Raw genomic sequence first — 12706 nt, 5'->3', positions numbered from 1 at the left:
TGAAGGAGCAGGGTCTGTAGCCTCACAGTCAAGCTCATGGCTGCAGAAGAAGGTTCCAGGGGCGCGCTGGCTATTAGGCTTCCCAGCTATTCCTTTTCTCCTCAGGCACATTTGCAGAGAGTTTCCTTTTGAAGGCCACGCACTGCGCTGGGGTCATGAGTTTTCTCCTTGCACTTCTCCACTGTGACACCCACTCCTTGCCACCCTGGCCTGTCTGTGGTCACCAGGGAATGTGATACAGAGAGCTCGCCTACCAATTTCTAGCATGGAGATTGTTTTCTTGTGAAGCAAGGAGCTCTCGGGGAGCATAAGAAAAAAAAATGAGAAAAGCCGTAGGCCCTCAGTAGACCGTCACTTGGTTCACTTTGGCACTGAGTTAAGACTTTGCAAGACATTTGCAATTCTCTTTCCCAGGCCACCCGTCCATTCAAGGATATTGAGGAAACGTGTTCCTTTCTGGATAGGTGCAGGATTTCAGGGGGGGAGATGTATTTTTTCCAGCTACGTAAACAAGCTATGATTCAGTGGCTCTCCAGGTTATGACCACTACCACTACCACCAAATAAATTTGGACCAGAGTCCTCCTCCCCAGACATTCTTCTCGGGTTTTTTTTCTGAAAGCTATTATGACACCAAGCTGGGCCTCTAGCACACCTCAGGAAGTTGCCTCTCCACGGCCTGTACCCCTTCCTCGGCACCCCAGAGTACCGTCAGCATCATTCTGTCTGACCTTATTTCCCTTTAGTCTGCCCTGTCCCTCCAAGTTCACATGCAATCGGAACAAATGAATTGTCTGCTGTGGAACCTACAGGAGGGTTACAAGGTCCAAGGCAGGGTGGGAGGGAAGCCCAAGGAGGAGGTATCCTCCTCATTCCCCATTCTCTTCTCTCTGAGTCAGGTTGTCTGTTCTTGAGTATTTCACGAGTGTTCAAAACAGACAAAAGGATTATGCAGGGTGCAATGTGCCAAAATCCATGTCCTCAATCTGGAATTCTGCACATATTTTTGGAATAGAAACTGAAAGGGAAATATTCCACACAGCACCAGTGATGGGAGAGTGACTCTTAGCCAGCTTGAAGGAACATGCTAAGCCTTGTGCATGCATCTGTGCTCATACTCAGCTGCACCAAGGCAAGCATGCCCAGTTGGGGAAGCGGCAGAAGTTGCCTGCTCCTAAGGGTTCCCTGGGACATCTTGCTCTAATTTGATGAAATAACAAGCCACACATATTAAATATATTTTCTTAAAACCTGTGTCTGAATTTTTGGTTGACCGAGGTCACAGTAGTGTTTTGCTTTCAGTTACCTTGACTGGAATATTTTTCCTCGTTCCAAAGTTATATTTTCTCCTGATGACAAATTTGAATGCTAAATGTGTTCCAGGGGAAAAAGACCAAAGACTATGACATATTTCCTTCCTGAGGGGTTTTATTTCAGAAGTGGAAGACTGTGTATTTCTAGGTGTAATTATAGCTAGTAACTCTTAAAATTCTTATTGGGAGCCCCAGACCCGGAGCTACCGTTTTATGGTGATGTCTGCCCCCACACTGGCTGATAAGTGTGCCCTTTGCTGTTTGGTTTTAGATGTTAATGAGTGTCTGGATCCAACCACGTGCATCAGTGGGAACTGCGTCAACACCCCAGGCAGCTATACCTGCGATTGTCCCCCTGACTTTGAGCTGAACCCAACCCGAGTTGGCTGTGTTGGTAAGATCTTAAAACTTCTTAGAGAAGTATATTTTTATTTTTAAAGCAGCCTTGAGCATTCCACTCTCAAATTTTAAAAAAGTAATAATGTAAAGATTTCAACATTTCCTAAATCGGGCTTATACTCTCAGTTATTTTTTTTCTATAGGTTAAAGTCCCAGTATATGTGTTTGGGCACTTTTTTTAGTTTCCTAAGAAAGTAAATTATGGTTTTTAAGCAGTTTCTGAGACGGATTTGAATTTTCAATCCTCACCTAGAGAGAATCTTCCTGACACTCTTTTGTTCATATATGGTAAATAGATACGCGCTCTGGGAATTGCTATCTGGATATTCGACCTCGAGGAGACAATGGAGATACAGCCTGTAGCAATGAAATTGGAGTTGGTGTCTCCAAGGCTTCCTGCTGTTGTTCTTTGGGTAAAGCCTGGGGTACTCCTTGTGAGCTGTGCCCTCCTGTGAACACATGTAAGTGTACATCCTCCTGTTTATTATTATTACTCCCGCTCAGGCCAGCTCTCCTTTCTAGATCACAGGATGGAAACCACAGAGGGGGAGAGTTGCCACCAGTCTCTACTTTTTGGTCAGGGAAGGGAGATCAAAACTCTCAGCCCCACTGAGGGACCCCACTCCCAATTTGGGTGTCAGAAGTGTCCCCAGTTGGCTTGTACTAAAAGGTCAGGTGGGGCAGGCCACATCTCACTTCTTTCTGAGTGGAAAGTAGACAGCATTATTTTAAAGAAGACTTTCCAGCGAGGTTACTTACAGAATATTTGCTTACCTTCCAAGGAACACATTGATTGATCTCTTCTCTCATCTATTAGCTAGTTTTCAAAATCTCTAGGACAGACTAGGGTGTCCCTGGGTGAAAGAGAAGCAATTAGTCAAGTAAATATGAGAGGGAAGACTATTTCTATTCTTGTGATATGACTTGAAAGAAAGCTTTAGAATGTGGTTGTAAGGACAGAAATAAGTCTTCTAAAAAATATAAAAGGCTTCTCATTTTTCTAAGTGGGTCCTATATCAGGATTCAGAGTCAGATATAGCTTCTTAGGCAAAGGTTAGTGGTGCTGTTAATAGTGTATATTGGGATAGGTACAGAGTCTTTCCTTGCTGAAGGGTCATTTATTCACTTGTTCTAAAATTATTTGCTGAGTACCTAGAGTGTACACTTTGGGTGTGCAAAGATGAATTAGACTAGGTTCTGCCTTCCAGAAGTGTACAGTCTAGCAAAATACCATCCAGACAGAAAAGTTATAATTCAGTGTAGGTCTCAATAAGAGAAGAAAAAACAGACACAGTGCCATAAGCAGGAGAAGGAGCACTCCTGGTTCCCATTAGGACTCTATCACCCACCACCCATGTCACTTTGGGCCAGTTACTTAGAAAGATTGAGTTTCCTCATTCATATAATGCCTTATAGGATTAAAAGAAGTCATTCTTGTGGCGCCTGGGTGGCTCAGTCCTTAAGCGTCTGCCTTCGGCTCAGGTCATGATCCCAGGGTCCTGGGATCGAGCCCCGCATCAGGCTCCCTGCTCCGCGGGAAGCCTGCTTCTCCCCCTCCCACTCCCCCTGCTTGTGTCTCTGCTCTCACTGTCGCTCTCTCTATCAAATAAATGAATAAATAAATCTTTAAAAAAAAAAAGAAGTCATTCATGTCCAGGATATTAAGGCCACAGGGATGAATGCTTACTTAGCAGGCACCTCCTTCTCTCTTCCCTTAAGAAAGGGAAGTCAGTTCTGAATGGCAGAGGTAGTGATGACTTTGGGCATTTTTTTAATTGTCCTTGAAGGAAGGATGTGACCTGAAGGAGAAGACTAAAAAGAGTGGATGTTTGCAGGAAGGGGAGGAAAGAACAAAAGAAATAGGGGGATAGTTAATTTCATTGATGTTGAAAGAAGCAAGCCAAGATGTTTAAGTAGGAGAGTCAGCTCTATTGATTAATAATGATTGGCAAAGCAATAGAGGTCCATACTACCCCAAACTGGATCAGAGCTAGAACTGGAATATATATACATGTATACATTTAGGCATACACACATAGCATTTCAGAAAGCCAGGAGAGGGATTATCAGATTTGGAAAGACCATGATGATTATGAAAGAGCTGATTCTTACCGAAGCTCACCAGGATGACACAGCAGATTAGGTTCATTCTTATTCACGTGTTCCTGTATATATCACACCACTGGTGCACGGCACTGAAAAAAAGGTTTTTGCGTGAAATATTTGAATGACAGAATTAATGGAGGGAATCAAAGGATGCTGTACAAAGTTGGTTTAGGAAACCAGGGGAATCAGTACTGCCCTCCACAGAAACAGAGGAGCAAGACAGATCTCTAGGCATTAAAGAGTAAAGTGGGATGGGAGGGGCGCCTGGGTGGCTCAGTAGGTTAAGCTCTTGCCTTCAGCTAGGGTCATGATCCCAGGGTTCTGGATCAAGCCCCACATTGGGGTCCTTGCTCAGCTGGACCTTCTGCTTCTCCCTCTGCCCTTCTCCCCAGCTTGTGTTCTCTCTCTCTCTAGCAAATAAATAAAAATCTTAAAAAAAAAAAAAAAAAAGAAAGAAAAGTGGGGTGGGAACCAAGAAAGAACAGCTTTTCCTAAGTTTCTGTTTGGAAAGGGTTTTGGAGACAGGCCGATTAACGTTATTAAGAAAGGAATTACAGCCTTACAGAAGAAGTAAAGCTGAACAAAACATGAAAATGGAGGAGTTTGTTAGAAAATAAAAAGGGGAAGAAAATCTTTACAAAGAAATAGTGACAGCGATAGGGAATAAAATAGTTCCCAAGAACATGAGGCCAGGAGAGTAAGTGGGGGGGGGGTCCAAAAACTAGGGACAGTGGGCTGACACTTATTTGGCGCACATAGTAAAAGCCATAACACGTATACACAAAGTTGTTAACTTGCTTAAGATGGGTGGGGTAAGTGCTAAAGATTCCTGAAAATGAATATTTTCAGTTGGATACGTCAGTCTTTCTCTTGAGAACACTATTTCTAGAAGTGTTTGATTCAAAAGAACTCAATTTGATTTTTTGTTTCAATAGCTGAGTACAAAATTCTTTGTCCTGGAGGAGAAGGTTTTCGGCCCAATCCTATCACTGTGATATTGGAAGGTAATTCTGTATCCTTGATCTTCAAGTATGCACATTTTGAACTTCCTCGGGTTTATTGACAATGCTGAAGAAATGCCGTTGTTTTCATTGTGATAGACATTGATGAGTGCCAAGAACTCCCGGGACTGTGCCAAGGCGGGAAATGTATCAACACATTTGGCAGTTTCCAGTGCCGCTGTCCAACTGGTTACTACCTGAATGAAGATACCCGAGTGTGTGATGGTAAGTGGTCCTGATAGGATGATGAGTTCTTTCAACTATTGAGACCTGACCCCAAAAGCCAGCATAGAATCACCAGTAAAACTAAGAATTTAGCAATATAGCGCAATGGTCTAGACATGAACATAGCTAGCTGCACAAGGGGCAGCTTGCATTGTTACTGACATGCTATCATTTCCTGTACACCTCAAATCTTCCTCTTTTTCTAAGAAAAGTGGAGTTTTATTATCTTGGGCCATAGTCTCACTTATGTCTGCAGTTTTCTGGATACTTTAGAAAAGCCATTTCTGTTAGAGTGGCACAGACTCATTTCAGTGACTTCTGTATTCTGGGAGGTTCTTAGTTCCTCTTCTTCCTGTTCTTCACAATTTATCATCTGTACTAATGCAGCAAAATGAGCTTCCCTTAAAAAGGCAGCCTCTTTGGTTTTATGATGGAAGTGGTAACTCCTGTTCATCCTGTGTTAATGGAAAGATGGGGACATTGACAACTTTTGGCTTTCAGAGCACTTTGACTGTAGACCAGGGTGGGAGAGATGGTTTTCTTCTATATGTTCTATATGCAGGAGTCGCACAACTAGTTAGGGAAGATAACTCCTTGTATCCTGGAGGAGAAACATTCCTTTGGATCTCCAAAAGGCTTGATAGGTGACCTCGATAAGTGGCAACCTCATTGGGTATTAGTTGAGTATATGACACAGTTGAGTATATGACATATAGTTGAGCTATATGACACAGCTCTAAGACCCCTGTAATGAACAAAGATTAGAATCAACCCCTATGTTTGAAAATGGGGATAGAGGTATGAAATACCTACCTCCATACTACCTTACCAATGCAGATTCATGAAGCCAATGGTTGATGGCTTCAGGATATATCATATCCTTCCATCAATTTTGAGAACATTTGAAGTATTAGCTGTCTTTCTGAAGGATAGTTGAGAATTATAATTTGTCTGCATTTCCATCTTTGCATGCCTTTGAGGATGTTACGGACTCATTTACTAGGAACTCATATCAGAAGGCAAAACCTCTTTTTCCAGAACTTCCTTTCCTGAAAACACACACACGAGCATAGACAAAGGACATTGATGAATTAAACATCAATTTTTCTCATCCAGATTTCCAAGTGCTCCTAGGGATTTTCTCCACCATTGTCAGCATTTATAGGGACACTGAGTCTCAGACCATTCCACAGAGTAAAGTTTTCCTATTCACATGCCATTTTCTCTTTGGATTCCAGATGTGAATGAATGTGAAACCCCCGGAATTTGTGGTCCAGGAACATGTTACAACACTGTCGGCAACTATACCTGTATCTGCCCCCCAGACTACATGCAAGTGAATGGGGGAAACAATTGCATGGGTAAGTCCAGGCTTTCCTGAACCATGAAAGTTTGGTCCTCATCTGCAAGGCCAGCCATTGGTCCTTAGTGTTACGTTACTCATCAGACCGAGTGCTGCCTGCCACCCTTTTGCTATCTTTGTGAAAGCCTCCTCCCTTGTAAACCGTAAGCTTGACCTTTCTTCCCCACCTTGTGTGGGTGGTTGGGAGTTTTCTTTAAAATGTAATGTTGGAAAATCCCAAACAACAGCTTCATAGTACTTCTTTTGTTTGACTTTGGGTGTATCTTTATACAATTATATTTACAGCACTGACCTACAGCATTAAAACATCATGAGTCGGAAATGAGAAAATTGCTGCCAAATAGCAGTGGAGAATTGTTACTAAGAGACTGGGTGGAGAGTCGTGTAAAGTTTATTAATGCTGCAGCTCCATAATGACTTCGTTCTGTGGCACAAAATACCAGGGAATACATTTCTCAAAGTTCCCTTTCTGAGAGCAGCATATGTGGATAGAAAATTGTGTAAGGGCAGGCTATTCCTGCAAGTTGCAATAAAATCCAAAAGAAGTGCAGTCCTTGAGTATCCCCTTAGAAATCTGTCGTGCTCTCCCTGTGACATCACCAACCGCTTCGCTCTAGATATGAGAAGAAGTTTGTGCTACAGAAACTATTATGCTGACAACCAGACCTGTGACGGGGAACTTTTGTTCAATATGACGAAGAAGATGTGCTGTTGTTCCTACAACATTGGCCGGGCCTGGAATAAGCCCTGTGAACAGTGTCCCATCCCAAGCACAGGTGAGTTGCACCATTGCCAAAACCGTAAGTTGATAAATTATGCATGGGCTGTTGGGGAAATGAGTCTCAACAAGGGAAGAGAAGGGTTCATTGTTTACCCTCCTAAGCAAAGATTCGCTCACAGAGGCGAATGTTTAAACTCACAGTTCTGGCTGAAAATGGAGTCACAGAACACACTTTCTAACTTGTACGCTAGTTCATTCACCAGACTTATAGACTCAGCATATCATAAAAATATAAACATTGTAATTGTTATGGCGTTCACCATGTAGCTAAAAGACTGGAAACATTAGGCGAAGCAATATGACAGATAGGTGAGCCATATTCCTATTATCCTTACTTATTTGTAACTGGTCTTATTCCAAAAAGAATTTAAGGCAACCCACAAAGATTTGAATGTAAAATAAGAAGGCCTAAGGCAAATGGCAAACAAGGGTAAGAAACTTGGAGCAAGGAGCGAGGCTAATATGCAAAAATCCAAGCTGGGAATTTCTACACACTTGCCAAAGATGAGCAATAAGTTTGGCTCCAAAATTCCTAGCAGCTCATATAAAAAGGGAACGATAATCAAGTCTAAGAGTCTCAATGACTATAAAGCAAACCTAACACCATGCGAAAGCACAACTCTTCTTGAGAGAAATTTTTTCTTATATCCTCATAGAGAAAAATCTATATGATGTTATTTGTTTTAAAAAAGTCTAACCCATGCCCTTGGAGTAAATGAAGTGAATTGGTGCATGGTTCTTATATCAGCTGGTAAATGATGACATCATCAGTTAGAGTGAATGACTGTGATGTAGTTATTGATTAGAACATTCTTTAGTACCTACTCCATTCCCCACAGTGATCTGGAAGATATTAAATCTCTTGTCTGGTGTTATCTGACAATGCATAAAATAGAATATTCTTTTTTAGTGAAATATATCAGTTTGTCCATTGTTTACTCCAGAAATAATATAATCATCATCACTCAGAATTACCAAGAATTATCTCCAGTCTGCAAGATGTCTCTAACCAGGGGTTGGCAAACTACAGCCCATGGACCAAATCCAGCCCACCACCAATATTTGTATGGCCCAAAAGCTAAGAATGGTTTTTACATTTTTAAAATGGTTGGAAAATATCAAAAGAATAGTAGGTCATGACCTGAAAAGCATATGAACTTCCAATTTTCATGTCTGTAAATAAAATTACATTAGAACACAGCCATACTAATTTGTTTACTTATTTTCTATGGCTGCTTTCATGGAATAGTTGAGCAATTTTAATAGAGACTGCACAGCCTGCAAAAACTAAAATATTTACTCTTTAGCCCTTTAAGAAGAAAATTGCTAACCCCTGCTTTTGACCAATGGGCTTCAAATCTTTTGATTACACATACCTACCAGTAAAAAAGCTGGAGGTTACGTGTACTTGGTGTGTACTCCATGTACGTATGTCTATATATATTTTTTCAATTAGATCGAAAAATGCATTTATTATTGCATTTGTTATTTTCACAAAGTGTTCTATTAGAAAATATGCACAAAATTTTTTAAATTAGATTTTACAAAGAGAAATAGAAATCCTAGTATTTTTTTTTTTTAATCTTAATGGATCATTGTTCCCCTACAAACTGCCTTGGAAACCCCTAATAAAGACTACCATTTACTTTCAGAGATATCTGAGTTTTTAAGAACTTAAGTATTCTAAATACCAAATGCAAGATTTCTTCTTCATGTTGAATCTTGGCCAAATCTAGTCATGGCTTTTCATTAGGTATATAGTCTGCACATGTTTTGGGATTCCTGAAATTTTTCTGGATGACCAATGTCAGCTGGTACTATACTTGTTAGAAGCAGGCACTCGTATCAAGGAAATTTCGATACATTTTCATTAAAATACTTCCAGAAACCTTTTATAATTTTCAGCGTGTTTGACCAATAGCGCAATGGCCCCCTTGAGCTTAGATCGAAGCCATGCTCTATCAGTTACAGTCGGGATCTGCAATTACAGGACCTCGGACTTAAAAGGAACTGCAGATGACACTTCATTCATCCTTTATTATCAACTTTGACGAATTTGGGCGCATGAGAGGAAGATAGAGAGTCGGGGGAGGGAGAGAGAAAGAATGAGAGAGCTGCACCAAATGAAATCCAGCTCCCCAAATTGAAGTAATGACATAAGTTGGTTGTTTCAACTGAATTAGTCATTAATAGACCTGATGTCAAGAACTTGGCTAGATTTGCTATGGTCTCCCCCGATCTACTGAGGAAATGGCTTTTGTAAGCATTCCTCAAATCCTAGATCCCTTAATGTGAGTGGAAAGAGACACTCTTGCCAGTCCCTGGGTTCAGAGCTAAACAACATCCTTCTAGAAACCCAAATTCCTACAGGCAAGCTCATACAAATGTGTGGGCTGTGATGTGGAGACCTCTGCTTCTTCTTCAGTAATACGTCAACATGAGTTCACTTTTCATTCAGTGTTTGCCTTAAGGGCAAGGTTACAACATCTGGGGAACTTTCAGATTTATTTATTATTTTAAATTCCTCAAAATACAGATAAATATTTTTGAAGACGTTCTTTCAGCCCAGTCATCGCTCTTTGCTGACCCTTATTCTCGCCCCTCTCTCCCCATCTTTGTTTAATCACTGCAGATGAATTTGCTACGCTTTGCGGAAGTCAAAGGCCAGGCTTCGTCATTGACATTTATACCGGGTTACCTGTTGGTGAGTTATGGTGCCATTGTTGGAATTTTCTGGTTTTGCCTTTGTGTTTAAGAAGGGGAATACACACCCTTATTTTCTCAGTTTGCTTTTTTTTTTTCTTAGAAGGAAAAAATAGTTAAACAATGCCATTTAGCTTTATTGAAACACTGATTCTTAGTTTGAAACAAAGTGCAAACACTCTGTGAAGCTCCACCTACTTGGCAGCAACATTTGTTGCTCGTGATTAAGGGGGCTGGAAAGCTTCTCACACAATTACAGTCAAGCCTAGTTAAACCAACCCTAGGCATCAACAAAGAGAGATTCTGGGAGTGGGGCCAGTTGATGTTTGATTTGACTCTATTTCCCGATCTTTCCTTCTGACTAAGATGTGAGTGTAATACGACTTTTCATACCGATCTTTATGTGTAGGTTATTCACCAAAGCCCTTTTGGGGATCAGTTTTATCTCACATGGAATCTCCTCAGGTCATCATCTGCTTTGGGAATTTCAGACGTGAAAAAAAAAAAAATCTTGCCAATCGGAGGCCCCGTCTGGTAACTGGAGCAGAGACCACTAGAGCACTAGAGACTAGAGATGCTTGTGCAAGATTCAGAAGTATTGCAGGCGTTCAGCCAACGGCGGCAAGGCCTTTGTGGTTTAAAAGCAAATAACATAAAAGTAGATGGAAAGCTATTGCATTCTCAGACTCTTTCCCCAGTGTGATTTATATGCATCCTTAGATGCCCCTCCTAAGTCTGAGCAATTGTGTCTAGTAGCAAACATCACCTCTTGCTTTGTTCCACCATATTCCTAATAAGTAAACTGAAATCCACATCAGCCTTTCCAATGACCTTGTTTAAGAAAACAAGGGTCTGGTCCAGCAATCAGCCTGACTCCCTTAGTGCCAAATCCATATGGCTCCACAGTCTAGTCAACGTCCAAAGAAACTTCATGGTTTGGAAGGAAAAGCTGCTAAATGACATTGGCATGAAACACCTGGCCCTCGCTGCTTTGTTTTTCCCTTTCCCAAAACAGATCTTTTCATCTCCCTTGAATCTCTGATCCAAAGATAAGTGGTCTTTAATAGTAAGGGTTCTCCATGGACAGACCAGGCATGTCCCCCAGCAAGGCCTGCCCTCCAAGGTTGGCAGCAGGCAAATATTCGAGAAACAGCATCAACATCATCCACCAGTCAAGCTGGAGACGTCTCAGACATCATGTATTCCAAATGCATTGCTTTACAGCTGAGGGGACAGAGGCCCAGAGAGGGTAAGGGACTCAGCCGAGGTCACCTAGCTAATTAATAACAGAGCTGGGACCCAAATCCAGTCCTGACTCACAGCTTGCTTTGCCTCAAGCTCTTGAAAGCTGGAAATGTGATAGTTAGCAATATACTTATTGTTACCAAATTCCACCGTGACAAAATATTTAGATGACTGAGAAACTTTGTTTTATTTGAGCTTTATACTCTCCTTCTGAAAGGTCTTAAGATTGTTGGCATATAGAACCCATTTCGTATGGGGTTAAAACTATAGCAAGTTTATTAATCTTGTCTTAAAATATAAACTTCTCCAAGTTGAAGTTCAAATGAAATCCAGACAGGAAAAGAAAATACAGTTTTTAATATATCCTTTTGCTTTTTCATGCCCAACAATGGCTAGAAATTTGACCCAGTCTGTTATTGTTAAACTTGATAATACATCACTTATATTTAAAATAAATGAATGTGAATATAATGTTTCATGTTTGAACTAAAAGAATGTCATCTGAATTTTTGTTTGTTTGTTTGCTGATAGCACACAGTTGTGATGTTACTTTGCATAACCTCTTAAGAACATGAATGACAAATGTGTGAAAAATCCAAAAACATAATCACCTGTATTCAAAATAAGAATATACACTAAGCTGTTTTTTCTATTAAAGAGATCAGTTTGCCTTCAAACAAAATCAAACCCTTCAGAAAAGGGTCTAAAATAAGCCTGTGGTCTGTCAAATTTCTCCTTCAAAGCAGGCTGGCTTTAGAGTATGATTATTCTGGAACGTGATAGCTCTTGTAGGCTCCACGTACAATGTGGCCGTCTTCTGATGACTCAGGCAAACAGACATCCTTGCAGAGGCTCCTGACTATAATATGTCAATGGAACTACCTCAACAGCCTGGTAACAGATACCTGGTGGATTGGGAAGACCGGGGCTTTACATCCCCTCCCAGCTTCTGAAGTGTTTTGCGAAACTCCAGCAAGGGGTGGTGGTGGGGTCCTCCAGGATAACAAGTAATTCAATTATGGTTTTGTGAAACTGTGATGTGGAGAAGCCTGAGGGCAGATTCCTGGTACCAGATCCTGACTCTGCCTCTTCTTAGCTGTGTAATCTCTGGCAAGTTCCATCCGCTGGCTTGGCCCCAGTTCCATCATCTGCACAGTGATGGTAGTAGTCACAGTACCTGGGGACCATCTCTTAGAGTGGTTGTGATGATTCAGTGAGTAAATCCAGGATGAATGCTGAGAAATAGGCCAGATATACAGCAAGTGAGACCCTGTTAACACTCCTACTACTATAATCCTCAAAGACACTGAGAGGCTGGGAGCTGAGAGCAGGTCAGACAGAGTGGACCACCACGCCCGTGAGGAGGTGAGACCTGCCCACAAGTCCTCCTCATCAGTGGGCCAGCCCTGCTTTAAAAGCCGCCTGTGTTCTGGCTCTGCTGTCATTCCTACTTTGGTCTGGTTTTACTGCTCACCAATCCAACTTCCAGATACTGGTTCTTAATTTACCACATTTTAATGGACTCCAGTGGCATGCTAGGGACCGGTAAAACCGTGGTGTCACAGCCAGCC

At 41.5% G+C, this 12706-nt stretch overlaps 1 protein-coding gene across 1 annotated transcript in view; it reads left to right on the top strand.

Annotated features, from left to right (window-relative positions):
* The window catches only part of FBN1 (fibrillin 1), a 229969-nt gene that overhangs the window by 173488 nt on the left and 43775 nt on the right, over positions 1 to 12706 (top strand). Inside the window, exons 37-43 of the mRNA XM_034994644.1 lie at positions 1584 to 1706; positions 2008 to 2172; positions 4753 to 4821; positions 4918 to 5043; positions 6282 to 6404; positions 7024 to 7182; positions 9820 to 9891. Coding sequence (XP_034850535.1) covers positions 1584 to 1706; positions 2008 to 2172; positions 4753 to 4821; positions 4918 to 5043; positions 6282 to 6404; positions 7024 to 7182; positions 9820 to 9891 — 837 coding nt within the window. The remainder of the gene's footprint in view (positions 1 to 1583; positions 1707 to 2007; positions 2173 to 4752; positions 4822 to 4917; positions 5044 to 6281; positions 6405 to 7023; positions 7183 to 9819; positions 9892 to 12706) is intronic.

The sequence above is a fragment of the Mirounga leonina genome, unplaced genomic scaffold (assembly GCF_011800145.1).
Source record: "Mirounga leonina isolate KUSES-001 unplaced genomic scaffold, KU_Mleo_1.0 Mir_91, whole genome shotgun sequence".
Classification (NCBI taxonomy): Eukaryota; Metazoa; Chordata; class Mammalia; order Carnivora; family Phocidae; genus Mirounga; species Mirounga leonina.
The sequence above is the reverse complement of the archived record's forward strand: the minus strand, read 5'-3'. Positions and strand labels throughout refer to the sequence as shown.